The following is a 21,004-nucleotide window of genomic DNA, read 5'->3' as shown; positions in this document are numbered from 1 at the left end:
CTGCTGCTGTTGCTTCCTCAAGAATCAGGATCATCAAGTCTCCGGATCTGCTGCTGCTGCTGCTGCTTCACACAGGTCGGTGCTAACACATTTCACACCTTTCTGCGTCAAATATCCACCCCTTACATTAGCGGCCCACTAGCTTATTATGACCTTCATGTTATTGACAGAGGTTTGTGTTAGAAACGTGATGCTATCTTCGCTTATTGTTGCCTTAAAATAGACACAGTGTCGAGCCACGTTGTGCATCTTTTCTCCTCCATCGTGTCTCTTCATTTCCGTTTATCTCATGACACATGAACAGCATGTTCACTTAGCATGATGTCTGTAATCAGAATAACGTGTTTATCTCTCATATCTGTCTATTATCTCTGAGAAAACTCCATGTCTCAAGCTAATCCTCTGAAATAACAACAGATAATACAGATATATAGCTTTTCTGATGACACATTGCGTATGAACATTTAATTTTTTGCTTAATCTCTGTGTCACCTACTTTGTGTGTAATTCCCCTGCACACTGATGCCATTGTTAGTTAATAACATAAGATTACAACGAGAGTAAAAGAAGAACAATGTCACCATTATCATCTGTCTGACCTGCTAACCTCAAACACTAGTCCTCATTAGCACACTGAGCAGAGGAGGAGACTGTGTAGGTGGTTCTTCCAGGTTTTTAGACACACCCAGACATCCAGCGGCTGTTATTTATTCAGATTATTATTGACAAACTTGTTTGAGTTGTAAAATGAGTCACACACTGAACATGCAGTTGGGATTAGGCAATGTTGCGTTATCATTATGAGGTGTTGTTGTTTAGGGTTGGGCAATATTTTGATATTATATTGATATTGTGATATGAGACTATATATATTGTCTTAGATTTTTTATTGACAAACTTGTTTGAGTTGTATAAAGCGTCACAGTGAACATACAGTTTGGATTAGGCAAGGTTACATTATCATTATGAGGTGTTGTTGTTTAGGGTTCGGCAATATTTTAATATTATATTGATATTGTGATATGAGACTATATATATTGTCTTAGATTTTGGATATGTTAATATTGTCTTTTCCTGGTTTTAAAGCCTGCCTCGCAGTAAAGTGATTTTTAGGGCTGTTCAATATTTAATCACAAATTAATCATACATTTTTTTTATTTGTTCAAAATGTACCTTAAAAAAGTGAGATTTGTCAAGTATTTAATACTCTTATCAACATGGGAGTGGGCAAATATGTTTGCTTGATGCAAATGTATGTATATATTTATTATTTGAAATGAATTGACTACACAAAACAATGACACATATTGTCCAGAAACCCTCACAGGTACTGCATCTAGCATAAATACATATGCTCAAATCAAAATCATTAGTTTGGAGTCTTATTTAACCTCCTTTGCAACAAGCTAGCATGACATGGTTGTTACCAATGGATTCATTAGGTTTTTCTAGTTTCATATTATATCAGTATCTTCCCTCTATCTTTAAAACTGAGCCGGCTACAACGATCAATTTCGTTAATGCGTTAAATAAATTAGTGGCGTTATCACGTTAACTTTGACAGCCCTAATTTAAACATAAAGCTCAAAGAAAACGGTTCTTTTCTCATTCAAGGACCTAATTGTCTTGTAGACATTACTACTAGTATTTTCTGCTCTGAATGATTCACATGATTCAATTATCTTTATACATAACACATATCTAATGAAGTTTATAGACCACTGTTAACCCTTAAAGGCTGCCTCACTGTAAAGTGACAGTGTCATTTTTAGGGCTGTTCAATATTTAATCACAAATTAATCACACATTTTTTGTTTGTTCAAAATGTACCTTTTAAAGGGAGATTTGTCAAGTATTTAATACTCGTATAAACATGGGAGTGGGCAAATATGTTTGCTTGATGCACATGTATGTATGTATGTATATATTTATTATTGTAAATCAATTAACAACACAAAACAATGACAAATATTATCCAGAAACCCTCACAGGTACTGCATTTAGCACAAATAAATATGCTCAATCATAACATATTCCATATACCAAGTACTTCCTTTATTATTATACTGTATATTATTTGTAAATACACTTATTATTATTTTTTGCTACTTAACTTACTGTTTTCTTAATGGAGCTTCCCAGCAAAAAGTGTTTCACACGATTGTACTTGTATAACGGGTGTGACAATAAACGTCTTGAATCTTGAATCTTGAACATGGTACACTCAAGCCCAACAGGCAACAACAGCTGTCAGTGTGTCAGTGTGCTGACTTGACTATAACTTGCCCCAAACTGCATGTGATTATCATAAAGTGGGCATGTCTGTAAAGGGGAGACTCGTGGGTACCCATAGAACCCATTTTCATTCACATATCTTGAGGTCAGAGGTCAAGGGACCCCTTTTGAAAATGGCCTTGCCAGTTTTTCCTTGCTTAACTTTAGCGTAAGTTTGGAGCGTTATTTAACCTCCTTCGTGACAAGCTAGTATGACATGGTTGGTACTAACGGATTCCTTAGGTGTTTTAGTTTCATATGATCTAGAATAGTGACTGGGCCCACCGGCAGGCTGTCGGATTTCTAAGAGGTTAATTAAAGATCAATACAGCATCGCAAAACATTAAATCGCGATACTAATGGATAATAAATGTAATCATTAGTTACAGACAACAGAAATTCTCACACTGGAAGTGACAGATGCAGGTCAGACACGTGTTGCATTGTTTACAGGTTTTGGGAGACCCGACCTGCTGTAAATTGAAGTGTAGGATGTTGAAGCAGATCATAACTGAACAGTTACATCAGGAGGCGTTTTTATGGCAAACATCCTCTAACAGGAATCTGTGGTATGTGGCTGGAGGTGGTGTTATGCTCTTTTTCTGTGCTGTCACATGAGCAGTTACACTACAGACATGGGGTGATCGTAAAGTGACCGCGCAGTCTCCAGCATGTGTTTTTTGCCCTTGAGCACAGGAGGAGCTTTCATTACAGCAAACAGAGAGGGACACTATGTGTGTTTTTTGTGGTTCAGGAGCGGATCTGCCGCACTGTCGTCACTCTGCGTTGGTCATTTGAGAATACCAGTATCAGTCTGTTTTGGGGTTGATATACCATGCATACCTCTAGGCTGACTGATGTTTAGACAACAGTCATTAGCGGCTTGAGGCGCGACGTGAGACCTTCTCTAAAGCAGGGCAGGATTTATAAATGTCACCTCAACTCACTTCATCTGATGTCACTAACTGACAAGAGTGAATTCAAATACGATCATGTGAGAGCAGCAAAGTTGAGGATCCGGTTTAACGAACCAACCGCAAATTATCATGCGTCTTCATGGAGCGTTAGGAGAAGAGAGAATTACTGTGAATGATGTTTCTCTCAGAGGATTTTTCAATGGAACTAATCGGAAAATATCAGTCAGTTAAAAGAAATCATCCCATTCTGGGAAAATAAGATGCAGTCATTCACCCCAAAGGATGACGACGGAAAGCTGGCTTCATATCTCGAACCATTTTGAGCTCATTCAGTCGACAGTGTAGTCCTGCTTTATACTGCTTTAATTGAGCGTAATGTCTGTTCAGGTGCTGATAGTTCACTGTAGTAACACCGGGGGTTGCAACTAACCATTATTTTCATTGTCGATTAATCTGTTGATTATTTTCTTGATTAGTCTATTAGTTGTGTGATCTATAAAATATCAGAAAATGGTGAAAAATGTTGATTAGTGCGTCATCAAATGTCTTGTTTTGTCCACAACTCAAAGATATTCAGTTTACTGTCATAGAGGAGTAAAGAAACCAGAAAATATTCACATTTAAGAAGCAGGAATCAGAGAGTTTAGACTTTTTTTTCGTTAAAAATAGTTGCCGTTTCATTTAATAGTTGACAATTAATTGATTCATTATTGAAGCTCTAGACCAAAAGTACCTTCTTTTCATCTAGCATGCCTACTGAAAAACTATTAATCGATTAGCTGATCAGCAGAATAACAATCGGCAACTATAAACAATCATTTATTTATTATTATTCAAGCAAACATTCCCTCCATTGTGAGGATTTGCAGCCGCTTTTCTTTGTATTATTTGATAGTAAACTGAATATTTGGGAGTTTTGGACGGTTGGTCAGACGAATAAGACGTCATACTTGTTTTAAGCTACTGTGATTCTGACAGTTTATAGACAAAATGACTAAACAACTAATCAAGAAAGCAATCATCAGATTTATCTGTGATGAAAATAATCGTTCCAGTTTAGTTTACATTAGCAGAGGAACTTAAATAAAAGTGAAAAAACTAGCAGTAGGCATTAGTGTGCTCTTTTTTATTTAAAGTCATTCAAATTGTCATAAGTGGAAGAGCAAATGGCTTAACGGGATTTATGCTCGCTGTACTGTCCCCGGCGCGAGGATGTGCGAGCCAAAAATGGCATCATCAAGTATTGTGCGTAAAGCGCGAAGGCTCCGCAAGCTGTTGCAACGCTTGGTCGTGCACCTCTGAATTTTTGTAACTAGGCGCCCGCTGTGTGCGCGGGGCTTTTCAGACAGGACTGCCACAGTAAGATAAAAACAAATCACTTAAATTAATAAGTAAAATAATGAATTAGAAAGACGGCCAATTCGTCCCCATGTTAGATCCCTATGTTATCCCTATGTTATCCCTATGAGATCCCTATGTTATCAGCTGAATCAAGTTGTTTACAGGATATTAAACCTTCCAACCTTTGTGTCATTATAATACCTATATTATAATGGTATAATGGGATAAATTACGTCCATGAATATGAGATATGAGTTTATAGTTATTACAATTTTTCCTCCCCGGCATTGAGGAGTTTGGTTTATGGCGTTTTGCCGGTCACACTCATCGACTTCTTCTTGCGTCTTCACAAAATATTTTGTTCGTATGCCCTCTGGTGTTTCGGAGAACCCTGCAAAGAACAACGCGTTGAGCATAAACGCCTTTGAGTGCTCGTAGCTCGCGCACCATCTGTGGAGGCCCGTGCCGTGTTGTTTTTTTGACCACTAGCAGCAGCGCTATGGAGCCATGTTTTGACGAGTAGGTCACTGCTGTTTGTTCATGCGCATGAGAAAGCGATGCGTATTCCTGCTGATGGTTTCACGCTGTTGTGCTGATTGACAGTTGGTGGTGGTGCCGCGTAAAGAAGTGTAGCAATGTAACTCACGACGGCAGTTAAAAAGAAGACTGCTAGCTAGTAAACATGGATGTAAACGGTGCACAAGTTCTTAAAAATCAGCTTTGCAGATGTTTTATCAGGAAGGAAATGCATCCGACGCTTGCCAACATTGAATCTAAACATAACTTTGGTTTCTAAACAAAAAAATTCCAGCCTTTCAGTTTGGTTACTTCCCTAGATTTTACTGAGGCTCATGCACAATCATTTAAAAACAGCTCGTTTTCGTTGACCTTCATACAGTGTAGAGGTCATGTGGCGTGATGCTGCATTGGTAGCTGCCGACGGGTGTGTGACCTTTGTTCCACTTCACAAATCCCATCCTCCACCCTCCCTCTCCCCTACATTTCTCCACTGTGAGACCATGTGACTGGCAGTGTGCGATTTCACCAGGGAGGTCGGGACCTGCAGTCTTGAGCGTGGTTGTCTTGTGCAAGGTCAGCCTTTTGTCTTTGTGTCCTAAAACCGGGGTCGAACGTGATTGGGGGGAGGATGGACATGAGTCAGGCAGAGGGGTGAAGCAGATGAAAGATGTCACACCGACTGAAGCCACATGAGCTTCAACAACCATCCATCAGACATGCAGGGACACACATGTGCACTGAGAGGGTACAGGTTGTCTATTCCCTGTTCACGCTTTATCAGCTTTCATTTAGAGTGTCACTCATCCACCGTACTATTCAAGAAAAAGTGGTTGCCAGGCGCATTTTCCTGCTATGTCCTTGTAAACCTGTGTAAGTGGTTTTACACAGGAATGTATTGACTCATACTTCCCTCAGGAAGTGCTTATGGAGCCCCTGAAGTCCCGAAAGGTGATATTTGTTTTATATCTTGTGCGCACAAGATAGAAACATATCACTCCGTATATGCTGTTCTTTTTGTAAAACGGTTGAATTATCGATGAGGTATTGGCAGCTGGACTGAGGCAGATCCAACAACAGGAGATCCAATAAATCAATAACGTATGAAATTCAACATTTTTTTTATTTTTAGAACAGAATCAATGGTGAAACGCTGTATGTGCTCGTCGCCTGAACACATTTGGTTTAAGGTTTAAAAAATGGTCTTGTCCTTCCTTTTTTTTATAGAGCTACATATATTAGGCAGAACATCTGTAACTGACAATCATTCACCTACTAGATGTGGAGGAGCCATTGTTTTACAGATGACCATGACATCAGGGCTGCAACTAACGATTATTTTTGTCATCTATTAATCTGCTACAGCGGCGTATTGTCACCATAATAAGAAAGTACTCAAGTTTCTCATTAATGAAATCCTTTAGTTATTCTGTGTACAAGACACTTGTCTTGCTATAGCAACATTTCTCTCTCTCTCTGTCTAGTCTGTGCCTAAATTGAAGACACTGTAGTTTACATCTGCGAGAAAAACTCACATTTACTGATTAATTCAGGGCTGTCAATCCATTCAAATATTTAATCTAGATTAATCGCATGATTGTCCACATTTAATCACACTTGATCGCACATTTTTTTTTATCTGTTCAAAATGTACCTTAAAGGGAGATTTCTCAAGTATTTATTAATCTTATCAACATGGGAGTGGGAAAATATGCTTGTTATGCGCTCGAGATCAGACTGGAGACGTAACCACTTAAAACATGGATGATACTTGCAATCTTCCTACATTTGTAGCCTACTTTCCAAACAGAAAACACATTTTATGTAAGGGATAATGTACAGCTAGCGGGTCATTGTTGTGAAAGAATCCCCGACAGGGCGATGCTGCACCCCGATGGTGGTCTCTCATCGCCCTGAAGGGGATTCTTTCACAACAATGACCCGCTAGCTGTACATTATCCCGCATATTACACAGCTACTTACTTAAGAAATCAATATTTTGACACAAAAACGGTCCGCCAGATTCCGACATCAGAGCTGCGCCCATAGCAACGGTCTGCTATACATAGCAACGGTTTGTTATACAGAAATTACATTCCGCAGAACGCTGTGATTGACCAATCAAAATCGAGTATTCAACTCAGCCGTGTAATAAATTGTGATATTTACTGGAAATAGAAAACTTTCAGCTCCCTCCAGCCAGCTGTCACCTCATTTTGGTTTTTGTAGTGAGATGAGGAGGAATCGTATAGATAACTCCTCATTTCAACTTCACCAATCAGCCGTTTCTCGTCCGTTGTGGTGCTTTCAATGCGAGCAGCAAATGTTCAGCTCCAAATGTTGCTGCGCAGCGTTGCGCTGATCATGGCCAGTTAGGACATTTCAATAGAAAACAATGCAATCAATGTGACTTTGTCTCTGACGCTAATAGGCTATGGTTCATATTAGACGCCACAGGGTAGTCACAGGGTAGCCTACTGTAGGTATATCAACTTGCTGTTGGGTTTTTAAGTTTGAAAGAGATATGAAAATGCACCTGCTGGTGCCCTATTATTAATATCCGTGTAAACAAAGCCTCTGTTGTACATATTACATTCCCTCTAGATTGTTTTTGGTGAACCCCCAACCTTAAAGTTCAAACGGCGCCTATGCACTTGATGGCTACTTGCATGACATTGTGCTAAAAACACTTCAGCTATAGCTTAATGTCCCAGGGAGAAGGTCGGTCATGTAGAATACATAGCCTTGGAAGTAACTAGTTTGTAATGGAGGTTGTAAGATAGTTAGCCAGACATGCTAATATCATACATTTCTTACATTTGTGTTCTTGTTTTTTGGAAGGTCTTAAAAAGGCACCGTCCTCCAAACTCTTTTTAAGTGACAAGTATCTCTCTTGCTAAAACCCCATGTATCGATTAATCCACTAACTATTTCAGCCGTTCATGACATACATACATTTGTGCAGATTCATGTAACAGCTGAGAGAAAGGTGCTTCTGAGGTTCGGAAGTGACCGTCTTGTCAAAATGGGATTACGTAAAGTTTGTTTAAAGGCTCTATGTGTTAATCCTCCAGTGGTGAGGTTGTAATAATGAGCTTAAATCGCTCAACACCCAAGCCGACTAGTCTGTGTCTGCGTCTGTGTCGCAAAGAGGAACTTAAACATCTTTGAGGAACTGACCAACCACGTGTTTTTTCTTGTAACTTCCTGGCTGTGGTTTCAAGACTTCAGCTGTAGTCGGCTCTCAAGCTGCACTCTTGATGTTCTGTTATGTGTCAAATGAACCAGCTGCCCTCTCCCCCTCTTTTTTCCAGTGTCTTGTGTGTGCTGGGGTGTGGGGTGACTGGCGAGCTGGCTCTGCCATTGGCTTGTCATCTTCCCAGTCCAAGTATGGAGAGTGGTGGTGGTGGCGGAGGGTGGTGGTGGTGGGGGAGTTGTTGCATTTCCTTTTGCCTTCAACAAACTCTCTGTCAAGCATGTAATCAATGGCATGAGCCTGCTGTTGGTCATCTGACAGAATGACACACACATGAGGGTCATAAACCTTACTTTAATTATTGCTTCATTTGTTTACTACTTTTTATTAATTATTTAGTCTGTCAATGTAAATAAAATACAACTACTAATAAAATCAGGACAAATCAAGAGACCAAGTCATGTGTTAAAATTGCAAATGTTTTAGTGCTAAAATGATCAATTAATTAATTGTTTGAGTAATTTTCAAGCTAAAAAAAAGTGAGAAAATAAAAATGCTTCACATTCAGGTCAGGTTCTAGCTTCTCAAATGGCAGGATTTCTCTTATAACAATAAACTGAACACCTTTGTGTTTTAGACTTACTGTATGTTCAGACAAAAGGAAACATTTAAAGTCACCCCCTTGGCCTCTGCGAAGTTGTGATTGGCATTTTTTTCAGACGTTTTTTTATTCCGTCGGCCGAACGATATATTAAACGAAAAGGTTTAATCGAAAATTAAGATAATCGTTATGGTTGCAGCTTTCACATTTTGTTCATATCAAACACAGAAACATTCTGATAAATCTGCGAGTAACCAATTTGTAATTTGACAAATCCATTATAAGCAATGTATTTTTTAAATGAATAATCTATATCTGTTGATTCAGTCGGGATGGGCAATATGACGATTTAGCATCAATGTGATGAAATATTGTGATTTGTCATGAAATTAATTTGCTGAATTAATCAAAAACTGACATTATTCTTTGTTATTGTAGCCATAAAATTGTCTATATTGCTATGTATATTGATATCATGACATAAAATGACACCAGCTGCAACGTTTAATCAATTAGTTGTCAACTATTAAATTAATCGGCAACTATTTTGATAATAAATCGGTTTGAGTCATTTTTAAGAAAAAAATAGTCAAAATTCTCTGATTCCAGCTTCTTAAATGTGAATATTTTCTGGTTTCTTTACTCCTCTATGAGAGTAAATGGAATATCTTTGAGTTGTGGACAAAACAAGACATTTGTGGACGTCATCTTGGCCTTTGGGAAACACTGATTGACATTTTTCACCATTTTCTGAACTAAACATCTAATCGATTAATCGAAAAAATAATCAACAGATTAATCGTCAAAGGAAATAATCGTTAGGTGCAGCCCATGACCGTATTTAGAACAGGATTTTATCCATACCACCCTACCACTGTGTTTCAGCACTGTAATACACGTTTCTGTTACACTCCACTAACATTCATTTTGCTTGTTCCAGTCAGGTGATTACAGTTTTGTTTTAGCAAACATCTTAAACAGGAAATGTATAAATCCATTGTTTTCATTTGACTCAGTTGAAAACGCAAGTAAATATGGTGTAGATCGTCTCAACTGTAGTTAATGAACTGAAAAATTATAAGTTATTATTCATCTTAGATTCCAAGGAATCTGCACATATGCTCATGTCCGTGTCTATGTCGGTTTAGTGCTCACATACTCCGGGATATCAGTATACAAATAGGGGGATTGTCAACATTTCCATTCTGTAGGATACAAAGACCTTCTTGTAATTGGAGTGTAATTCTTTGTTCGACTAGTTTCACCAGTTTGGACGCTCGGCAACTCAAGAATTGCACACAGTATGCCCAGATAATATATGATAAGATATTGGTCATTCAGTCTCGAACAAACATGACTGAAAAGTCACTCAGATTGGCAATCAGTTCATTTTGAATTCTGAACTTTAAACTAGTTTTACACACCTGATAACCTCTTAATCCACTTTTATATTTGTTGTGTTTTCACAAGGACAAAAAGCTCAAATATGTGTGTGTATAAATCAACCTGTTCCTTAACTATCACTCCAGTGAGTGGGTAGTTTTGCATCACGCGTCTGTGTTTCTGTTTGAGAGGGGCGTGTCTCTGCTATTCATAGTTGTGAGAACCTCAGAGGTCTATTAGAGGTCAGTGAATCCTTCTAATAGCAACTGCTGCAGCAAAGGCCCTGTCAGATAGCTATACCGCTCTGCCTTCGGACACAGTCTGTACCTTTCTTCATATACACACTGTGGGACTGTGAGTAGAGACATTTATTTTATCTTCAATTGGCAACAATCAATGGTGATGTTTTTGAAACTCCATTTAGCTGCATCTAAGCTGCTGACATAGAAGTGGTGTCATCTTGACACCACTTATCTTACAGGTGTTCCTGCTATGAAAGACATCTTGTCTTTCACACCTGTAAGACATAGTGTAGTGGAGCATTTGTGAGGTTTAATGTGTGTTTTTGATTATTGTATTTATTTTATAGAAGTAAACAGCTTTTATGAATCTTGCCTGTTCTTTTTGTTTTGGTATTGAATATATAAATTAAGTAGATTATCATTAATCTCTTTCAGCACATTCAACAATTTACTACATTTAAATTGTCATTAAAGGTCAATTAAAGAAAAGTAGCTTGTCCATACTTTGCCCCAGTTGGCACTGGTCCCAGTTGTCATGGGCTCTGTGGTAATTATAGAAGTAGGTGAGAAGTCGATTGTTACCTACTGTACTGTATGTGGTGTTGGTTTAGTTGTTAGTGTACCTGAAGGGCTGTTACTGTTTAATCTAGAGGTCAAAGGAGTTGAACATAATGTACATAAAGCCACCAGTCCAGTCTGATAACAAATTTAAAAAGCGTTATTAATGTATTTTCATATTCAGATGTATTAATTGAAAACTACCTGCTGGTTAGATATAGCCCTATTAGCCGGTGCGTTTAAATTGGTCGTCTAATCTACATTTTAAAGTAATTTGACTGCTCTATTAAAATTTGAGTGCAACAGAGCCATACATCCAGGGCTTTTCAATTTGTAGTAAATTTGTAAATAGTGAGTTCATTTCTTGAACAGACCAGACAAGAAAGTTTCACTTCCCCTCAGACATACTGGAAGTAGAGTAGAGTTCAGTGTACAGCGTCTGTGGTCGTGTCCTTACACCTCCATGGAGGCTTGTGATGTGTGCAGAGTCATATTTCCTTCCTGTGTCTTTGTTTCCAAAGCTGTTGAAATGGGATCTTCTTTTTTGTATGCATCGTTTGCGGAGGTGTAGAACAAGAACAATGGCAAACGTACAAGTAGTTTCAGCAGCGTATTTCTTTTGGAGGTTTGTCTTTGAAAATAGTCTACGTCTTTTAGTTTTATAGATTTAAACTGGGGCTGTCAAATCGATTTCAAAATATTTAATTGCCATTAATTACAAGATTGTCAAGTTTTTATTCCGCTTATCAACATGGAAGTGGGCAAATGTGTTTGCTTTATACAAATATATGTATATTTTTATTATTGGAAATCAATTAACAACACAAAACAATGACAAATATTGTCACAGGTACTGCATAAATGCATAAAGACGGTCACTTCATAAAAATATGCTCAAATCATAATCATCAGTTTGGAGTCTTATTTAACCTCCTTCGCAACAAGCTAGTAAGACATGGTTGATACCAATGGATTCCTTAGGTTTCCTAGTTTCATATTATATCAGTATCTTCACTCATAGCTTTAAAACTGAGCCTGCTACAATGATCAATTTCGTTAATGCGTTAAAGAAATGGGTTCTCTGGGTACCCACGAGTCTCCTCTTTACATACATGCCCACTTTATGATAATCACATGCAGTTTGGGACAAAAAACGTGCTGTTTTATGCATGCAGTATAAATGTGTTATTTTCACCTATTCCCTAAACAGTCTTGAATTACATTAATTGCGTATCACTGTAAAGCTGAGACTCTTGTGGATCCAATGAGCCCAATTGTATTCATGTGTGATGATGTTAGTCCCCATAGTAGCCATTTCATTGTAGTAAGACCATTTTTTTAAACTTGATGTCACTGTATAAAATGACCTGTGGTGACCTCTAGGATAATCACAGCCTCATGAAACTTTACAGCCACAAACAAATTAAAATTCAACTCAAAGTGTTATCAGAGGAGATTTATGACCTGTTTATATTGAAGGACATAGTGTTAAGATCGTTAAAGCTAAGGTCTCTGCAGTTGGGAAGGCCTACTGAAATGAAACTGTTAGATCTGAAGATTTGAGACATTAAACACTTGATATAACTAAAATTTGCCAAATAATCAGTAACACTGACGTAGTGGATCATCACTGGGCTTAAAGCTGCTGCTGCTGCATCGTATGATTCACTGTACATCTATCCTTGAAGCTTTATTTTGGTTTCATACTGTACTATCTACAGTGACAGGAAGTCAAAAATAAGAAATGCTACAAAACAATGTGACTTCAGATCACTTTTTGTGTCTCTAATTGAGGACATTTTCTATAGCTGGGACAGCTGTTGATTTGAAATATATTTGACACCTGGGTGATAACAATTCAGAAATATGTGGCATCCTGGTGGCCTAATGGTGGAGACACACCATATAGCTTCAACGTCCTCTGTCTGATTCCAGCCAGGGATCCTTATTAAATGTAAGGTCTGAAACTAATTATTTTGCATTTTCATTATTTTCATAATCATTTAAGCAACAGATTATTTTCTCAACTAATGTATTAATCTATATAACATCAGAGGAAAAAAATAAATAAAAAGTATCAAAAATAATAATAATAAAAAAAAATTAAGTAAAAATACCATCACAATTTCCTAGATCCCAGTGAAATTACATTTTTAAATTCTTTTGTCTGAGCAGCAGTCCAAAACATAAATTCAATTTAAATCACATTTGGTCACATTTTAGAACCATAAACAGGAGTATGTTTGGATTTTTTAGTCAGAAAAGGACGATCAATAATCGATTATCAAAATAGTTCATATCTGTCAATCGATTAATCGTCTAATAGTTGCAGCTCTAATGCATTTCATTCTCCTGTCTGTACCTGTTTCCTGTCTGTACGTTTGCTTTCAAACTATCCATAAAAAAAATAAAAGTTGAAATCAACTTACATAATGTGTGTTCAGAACAGCATGTCTTTGTGAACACGTTGACACAGATGGTAGTAAATTACCAGTAACTCTGAATGAGAGCAGTATTCTTCTTCAGTGTGAGCGAGTTCTCATGTTGCTGTGTAATGGTCTAAAACAAGAGACCCATTGATAAAAAGATCAAATACTTCCTCCTGCTGGATCACCACATCCTGAAGGAACTGCATTGTTGACATTTTCTTTCTGAAATAAGAAATATTTTAAACACTTACAGTAAAAGAAAGAATTCCGTGATTACACTCATAGTTTATGTAATTTTACGTTAAAATAAAACAGATATTTTCTCTCTGGAACAGACACATACATGCAGAAAAAGTGCAGACTAAAAGTTTCCTAATGTGATAATGTTCCTGTCTCCCTGCAGGGTCAGTGCACAACAGTCATGCAGGCTCAGGAAGTCCTGAGACATCTGCGGATTCCCGATCTGGAGGATGTTCGGCAGTACGTGCGCGGCTTACCCACCAACGCACTCATGGGCATGGGTGCCTTCGCCGCCATCACCACCTACTGGTTTGCCACCCGGCCGAAAGCCCTCAAACCCCCCTGTGACCTCGGCATGCAGTCCGTGGAAATGCCAGTAGGTTGATCTCTTCTCTCTTCTGCTGGTTGTATCAAATATCCTAAACAAATCCATGCGATGTGCATCCAGCAACACACAATGGTAACCTGTAGCTGTCCATCCACTGTGTTGTAATCCTGTGTGTTAGAGGAATAACTGAAGCATGACCTAACTACTGGAAGTGAAGTACTCAGCAGACCTCATTCAGCAGGAATGTGAGGATGTGGGATCCTTCCCAGACACTTTAATCACAGCTGAAGTTCTTTAAATTACAAGCTTTGACATCCTCCCTCCTCGTCACACTTAGAGTGCTAAAAAGTTAATCTCAGACTAGTTAAAGTTTATTTATGTTTTTGTTTTTTTTATTATTCCAGGACCTCTTTCTAACACGGCACCCTTTATTAATAACTTATTAACATTAAAGGAACAGTTAATGGCTTATTAGAAAGTGAGTGAGGATTTATGACTGGTTCATGAAAATGTATTAATTTAAAGGAGTCAAGTGGATTTTTCACAACTTAGCAACCCAGTGGTTATTCTTACAGTACGAATGACTGATAATTGATCTAGTAAAGTATTAGTAAGTAATGTGTTAACTATTAATAAAGCCATTGGTTGCAGCTTAGAAACTTCTCACAAAACGGCTGTTTTGCAGGGCGGCTGTGGTTCAGAGGGTAGAGCGGGTTGTCCACCAATCGGAATGTCGGTGGTTCGATCACCGACTGCTCTGGGTCACATGTCGATGCAAGACACTTAACCAAATTGCTCCCAAAGGCATAGCCATCGGTGTGTAAATGAGTATTTAAATCAGATACTGATGGGCAAAGTTGGCCTTAGCAGCCTCTGCCATCAGTGTATGAATGTGTGTGTGAATGGGTGAATGCTGACATGTAGTGTAAAGCGCTTTGGGTCAGAAGACAAGAAAAGCGCTATATAAATGCAAGTCCATTCACCATTTACCATTTAAAACAAAGGGTGCCTTATTTGAAAGTCGTACCTTATTCCCAACATGTTGGGCTTTTTGATTAGCGCTTTTGGCCACGCCGAGCGTGCTGATTTGCGTTTCCATCACCAGTTTTAACGCACCGAGTTGTGCTGCGCCCGAGATGGACCATCTCCAGAGTCGGGCCAAAGTGCGCCCGACCTGCCTCTTAGCGGGCTGCGGTGACGTCTTGCCGACTGCGTCCAACCCATGACGACCCCCCTTGTCCCCTTCAAACAAGAGTGTGTTGCGAGACTCGGCTCACGTCTGTGCAGGAGACCGCAGAGAAAGAAAGAAAAATCTCTGTGGTTTGAAGTTTAGTCTCTCTCTTGCACTTTCAGATATCTACTTTATTCTACTGTTTCGCTTTCAGCTGTAGAGGACCGTGTTAAGTTACTGCTGGTGAAAATTCAACCTTTCCTGATTTTGTTGCTTCATAGTAAAAACTTTTTTATTGTGATGAATTTATAGGAAATGAAATATGTTTATCAACGAAATAACGGAGCTTTGTTAGCGGCGATTCTTCAATTAAAAACAAGCAGCAAAAATAACCTGGGATTTTTATTGTGAAGAATATAGGAAATGAATTGTGTTTATCCACCGTGTTACGGCCGCTCCTTTGACCAGTAGTTACAGTCATGGTTACACACACCTTCAAGCGAGTAGTCCTGTTGTAATGGAGATACAAATCTCCGCCATGCTGGGCTTAGGCGAGTCAAAACAAGCCAAGCCAGCACATGTGCATGGAAAAAGGCCATTGGAGTGTAGTGGTATCTGTTTGTTTAAGTCATGATTAAGTCAGTAGACATAAAACTTCCACATGTACTCCGCAAAGGCTGAAATTGCCACATTATTTTTTTTAAAACAACCAAGGAAGGCCGAAATAAAGAACCGCGATTTTGGGAACTAGTTGAGTCTTAAATAAAGATAAACAAAATTTCTAACGTAGATCTCTATCCGTTGAAGTATACACAGCTTGCTTCATTTGTCCCACTGTTTTCTGTCATTGCACTTTTCAGCTCAAACTACAACTGCTGCATCCCATCCTCTACAGGATCCATGTTTATATCACAGAGAACCAGGTTCTCCTGAGTGCAGCTGTACCACAAAATAAATTCATGCTCTCCATCTTCTCACTGGTGCTCATGTCTAGAGAAATGTTGTAATGTGTCCTGAGGTAGAGGTGTCGAAGGTTCGGTCACTGCTGCTGGTTATAACTTTGTGATTTTTTTTTTTTTTCTCGTAGGGTGGAGAACGTTCAAGGAGGTCGGTACTGAACGACAGCGACGAGCACATGACGCACTACTACAGCGATGCACGCACAATGTATGAGGTGTTCCTACGAGGGCTCCGAGTATCAAGTGAGTTAATCTCTTGTATCAGTTACATGTGATGTGATTCTTCCAGCGAATGTTGATAGAAGTGAGCTTTATTTTCTATCGCAGATGATGGACCTTGTCTAGGATCGAGGAAACCAAACCAGCCGTACGAGTGGCTGTCTTATAAGGAGGTGAGACTTGGACCACAGACATGGAAATCTAACATTCATCTTGTCCACAATACACAACTAGACGAGTCTCAATCTGACTTTTGTTCTTGTTTTGCTCAGGTGATAGACCGAGCGGAGCACATCGGCTCTGCTCTCCTTCACAGAGGACACTCTCATACAGGAGACAAGTATATCGGCATCTTTTCCCAGAACAGGCCAGAGGTACATCAAATGGCATCATCCATGTGCTAATGTTGCGTAGTTCTGACTCAGATTATCCCACAATGCAATGTAAAACGTGTGTGTACAATCAGTAGTCACCAACCAAGAGCTCATTGCCATGATGCATTGCAAAGACAGAAAAAAGGTTAATATAGTGGTGCAGGAATGAGTCGTAAAACACGGAAATGAGTTAGCATTTTAGCACTTTCGGTTCCCTCGTCTGGAAGTCAATGGGTTTTTAGTTAGATGCCTAAAATAAGGTCTGTGGTTAACACAAGCTGAAGAGATTTTAACGTTTTGTTCTACGATATAAAACGTGTCTGTAAATATCATGCTAGTGAATTTTGAAACTTCTACGCGTCTTAAAAAAGACAGTCGCTAACAAGTGGCTAACTGAGACTACTAAACGTCATCACGCCGAACACTAGTCTGCCTTTAGCTTCGTGGAGTCGTGTGACCGTGGTGTATTTACTTTATAGACTAATGTTAGCTTTTTACATCTGGCGATTGCATTCACGCTTCGAAAATCAATTGTGAAGATTTATCTTGCTGAACAAAACGTGTAAGTATCATAAACGTTTGTTTGCCACAGAGTTTATTTTCTGCAATAATCCAAATGCCAATGGAAAAATCCCATTGGCTTTTTGTTGAGGGAACCACGGCGATGCTAACTTCCTGGTTGGCCTCAAGGCTTATTGAAAGAGGCTGGGACACGGGTCTTGAGCTATAGAGTATGACGCAGTGTAACTGGAGCTGCGGTCGTGCGTTTCTATTGGCTCAATTTCGGCGAGTGCAGACCAGATTTTTACTGCGCATGTTTTGTATCCTTAATGATATGACGTGTGACATCTCCTCTTATCACCCTTCTTGGTTGGCCTACAAAAACACGTCATCTCTGCTTCACACTGTTAAAATGACTGCTGAATGAGAGCGATGACCTAAATGGTGTCCAAATTTGTTTTATTGGTTTTGCCATTTGACGCACCACATATAGCTCGGTTACACACCTCTGAAGTCTGAGAGTCAAACAGATTATCAAATGAATTCAGTCTGATAATCAGGTGCCACTCAACTGTATGGCCCAACATACAGAATGCTCGTTTACATGCGCACTAGTATCCCGGTTATGATCAGGATTTTGGAGTATCCTGGTGATGTTTTGCGCGTGTAAACTGCGTATCCTGGTTTCAGGAGTATCAGCATTTCTTTTTTATTTTGGTAGAAAACAGATCAAAATTACCAATGAAAAAATTAATCGAATGAAGACAATTACTTCATTACACCTGTGTTTTTTTTGTCTCTCAGTGGACCATTTCAGAGCTGGCCTGTTACACATACTCCATGGTGGCAGTTCCATTGTACGACACACTCGGCACCGAGGCCATCGGCTACATTCTCGACAGAGGTACACTAAAGTTCACCTTCAAGCACTAACCACACGCCACCTGCAGAGCTTTCGCAGCACTCAAGCAGCACTCAAGCACAAGGACACTGATACTGACACAAACTAAGTGGTTGATTTGGTGCCGTCTGTTTTTCAGCCGGCATCTCATCAGTGATCTGCGACGTACCCGAAAAAGCCAGAATGATTCTGGACTGTGTCAGTGGGCAAGGGCGAACGGTGAAGACGATTGTGATCATGGAAGCGTTTGACAGCGAGCTGGTGACACGTGGAGAGGAGTGTGGAATTGAGATTCTGAGTTTAAAGGAGTTTGAGGTGAGAATAACAAACTAATCTTCTTTCTGTACATTATTACATGTATAGACTGAGCATCAACTGTCAGCAGATGTTCAGGCGAATTAGCTGAGCCTCCTGTGGTTGCTGTTGGAGTCTAACTCATCCAGTCGTGTTCTGGTTTGAACTAAATGGAAATTAGGCCCTGAGGCGCTGCATGATTCTTATCAGCACTTCCTGCAGACACGCTATATCTCACTGTACGTTTTGTATTCTCTTCCAGGCCTTGGGTAAAGCCAACCTCCAGAAAGCAGTGGTGAGTGACCTGTTGACGCTCTTACTTCTAATACAATCAGAATCATCTTTTCAGCTTAGATAATTCACTTGTAATCAGCAGGAAGATGAGGTTTTGCACTGTACTAAAATACATAATTTTGCACATTTCTAATGCAATAGCAATTCAAGCTTTATATGCATTAGTGTAGATCTGTGATCTAATTACAGCCCCCTAACCCAGAGGACCTCGCACTTATCTGCTTTACATCTGGAACCACAGGTAATTACACAACTTGTTTACAACGCTGACCTGATGGAAATGTTCATTTTGTTCTTCACGTTTAATCACGATCATCATTTTCCTTACAGGAAACCCAAAAGGTGCAATGCTTACTCATGGAAATGTAATCTCCAACACTGCAGCTTTCATTAGAATGACGGAGGTAAACAAACACACCAGCTAGACTTGGAAGATATCAAATTTAAGTATTGAATCTTAAGATGAATGGCATTGTTTTTAAAATGTTCTGCTTTTCTTAATTCAGAAATATTTCCTTTTTTATTCATTTATGCAAGGTGTAATTTCCACTGGTGTTCCCCTCACTTTTCTAAAATCATTGTTTTCATTCTTAACCTGAGAGTAAGAGTGCAGATACTACTCAGAGCTGAAAAAAGTTATTCTACCTCATCTGCATGTATACAAATCCTTTAATATATGGTTTTGCTTACAATCAAAGGAACAGTGTGTAACATTTCGGGGGATCTATTTGCAGAAATGGCATATATATATATATATATATATATATATATATATATATATATATATATATTTCATTAGTGTATAATCACCTGAAACTAAGAATCATTGTGTTTTTGTTAGCTTAGAATGAGCCCTTCATATCTACATAGGGAGCGGGTCCTCTTCACGGAGTCCGCCATGTTGCTCCAACCAAACACTAGCTCTAGGGAGAGCCTTTCATGCTTTCAGCTGATTAAAATATTTAATCATGATTAATCGCAAATTAATCACACATTTTTGTATATTTTCAAAATGTACCTTAAAGGGAGATTTGTCAAGTATTTAATACTCTTATTAACAACGGAGTGGACAAATATGCTTGCTTTATGCAAATGTATGTATATATTTATTATTTGAAATCAATTAACAAAACAAAACAATGACAAATATTGTCCAGAAACCCTCACAGGTACTGCATTTAGCATAAAAAATATGTTCAAATCATAACATGGCAAACTGAAGCCCAACAGGCAACAACAGCTGTCAGTGTGCTGACTTGACTATGACTTGCCCCAAACTGCATGTGGTTATCATAAAGTGGGCATGTCTGTAAAGGGGAGACTCGTGGGTACCCATAGAACCCATTTTCATTCACATATCTTGAGGTCAGAGGTCAAGGGACCTCTTTGAAAATAGCTGAGTTTTTCCTTGCCAAGACATGTTTAATAATGCAGGAAACGGCATCCTCCCCCTTCTTTTACACCATTTGTCTGAATTGTTTCACACCAACTTCTGAAACCAAACCTACATGCTTGCATTCACGAGATACAGATCACATAAAATAGAAACGTTGAGCTGTTCGATGGACCTTGCCTGGAATCGAAAATCCCCGTCTGACTCAGGTTGACCCTCTTTGACCCCTTTATATTTCCCCGTCTGTCTCGCCTCTGTTCCTCCCTCGTCCTCCTCCTCCTCCCCCCATATGTTGTCGTCCAGGGCACACTGACACCCACCAATAAAGATGTGCACATCTCCTTCCTCCCTTTGGCCCACATGTTTGAGAGGGTGGTGGAGGTACAGTACGCCATGCTTGACCTGCACACATGCATGTGTTTTGCTTTGTGTGTTCTCCACAGGTACACTGCATGCTGACCCTACATGACATTCATGTATCCTATCTCCCCCTAGCTCACATGTTTGAGAGGGTTGTACAGGTATGTGTTGGACTTGTTTACTTTCACACAATGACATGTTAAGTTGGGTTTAAAGAGTAAGAGTCCGAATTATTAGGAATTATTGAAATGATAGTTTTGTCTAGTTTTTAAAAAAAATCTGTGTAGTAATGTGTTTTCAAATTGTACTAGTCATAAATAAAAAATATAGGTGAATTAATTAATCTAGTTTTATATGATATCAATACCTTCACTCTAGCTCTAAAACTGAACCTGCTACAGCCTCTGAAAGACAGTAGAGTCGGTCGGGATCGCGGGTCTTGGGGGGTTAATGGCAATATTTAGCCTTAGTGGCATGATTTCCTTCTAACTTAACTTTAGGTATCTTTTGGAG

At 39.0% G+C, this 21,004-nt stretch overlaps 1 protein-coding gene across 4 annotated transcripts in view; it reads left to right on the top strand.

Annotated features, from left to right (window-relative positions):
• Nucleotides 1–21,004, top strand: part of acsl1a (acyl-CoA synthetase long chain family member 1a) — a 28,446-nt gene continuing 7,442 nt past the window's right edge. The window contains exons 1-11 of one of the 4 annotated variants that reach the window (XM_074629931.1): nucleotides 1–75; nucleotides 13,861–14,073; nucleotides 16,284–16,398; nucleotides 16,483–16,547; nucleotides 16,647–16,748; nucleotides 18,054–18,153; nucleotides 18,290–18,465; nucleotides 18,707–18,739; nucleotides 18,928–18,979; nucleotides 19,069–19,142; nucleotides 20,575–20,652. In XM_074629931.1, the coding sequence (XP_074486032.1) occupies nucleotides 13,879–14,073; nucleotides 16,284–16,398; nucleotides 16,483–16,547; nucleotides 16,647–16,748; nucleotides 18,054–18,153; nucleotides 18,290–18,465; nucleotides 18,707–18,739; nucleotides 18,928–18,979; nucleotides 19,069–19,142; nucleotides 20,575–20,652 (990 nt within the window). In that variant the 5' untranslated portion in view covers nucleotides 1–75; nucleotides 13,861–13,878. Of the gene's footprint in view, nucleotides 76–10,447; nucleotides 10,583–13,860; nucleotides 14,074–16,283; nucleotides 16,399–16,482; nucleotides 16,548–16,646; nucleotides 16,749–18,053; nucleotides 18,154–18,289; nucleotides 18,466–18,706; nucleotides 18,740–18,927; nucleotides 18,980–19,068; nucleotides 19,143–20,434; nucleotides 20,513–20,574; nucleotides 20,653–21,004 lie in introns of those variants that run through there. The other 3 variants (XM_074629928.1, XM_074629927.1, XM_074629929.1) reach the window with 3 other exon arrangements.

Source organism: Sebastes fasciatus, chromosome 3 (assembly GCF_043250625.1).
Source record: "Sebastes fasciatus isolate fSebFas1 chromosome 3, fSebFas1.pri, whole genome shotgun sequence".
In the NCBI taxonomy this organism is placed as follows: Eukaryota; Metazoa; Chordata; class Actinopteri; order Perciformes; family Sebastidae; genus Sebastes; species Sebastes fasciatus.
Note: the sequence above shows the minus strand (reverse complement) of the source record. Positions and strands in the feature narration are given on the sequence as shown.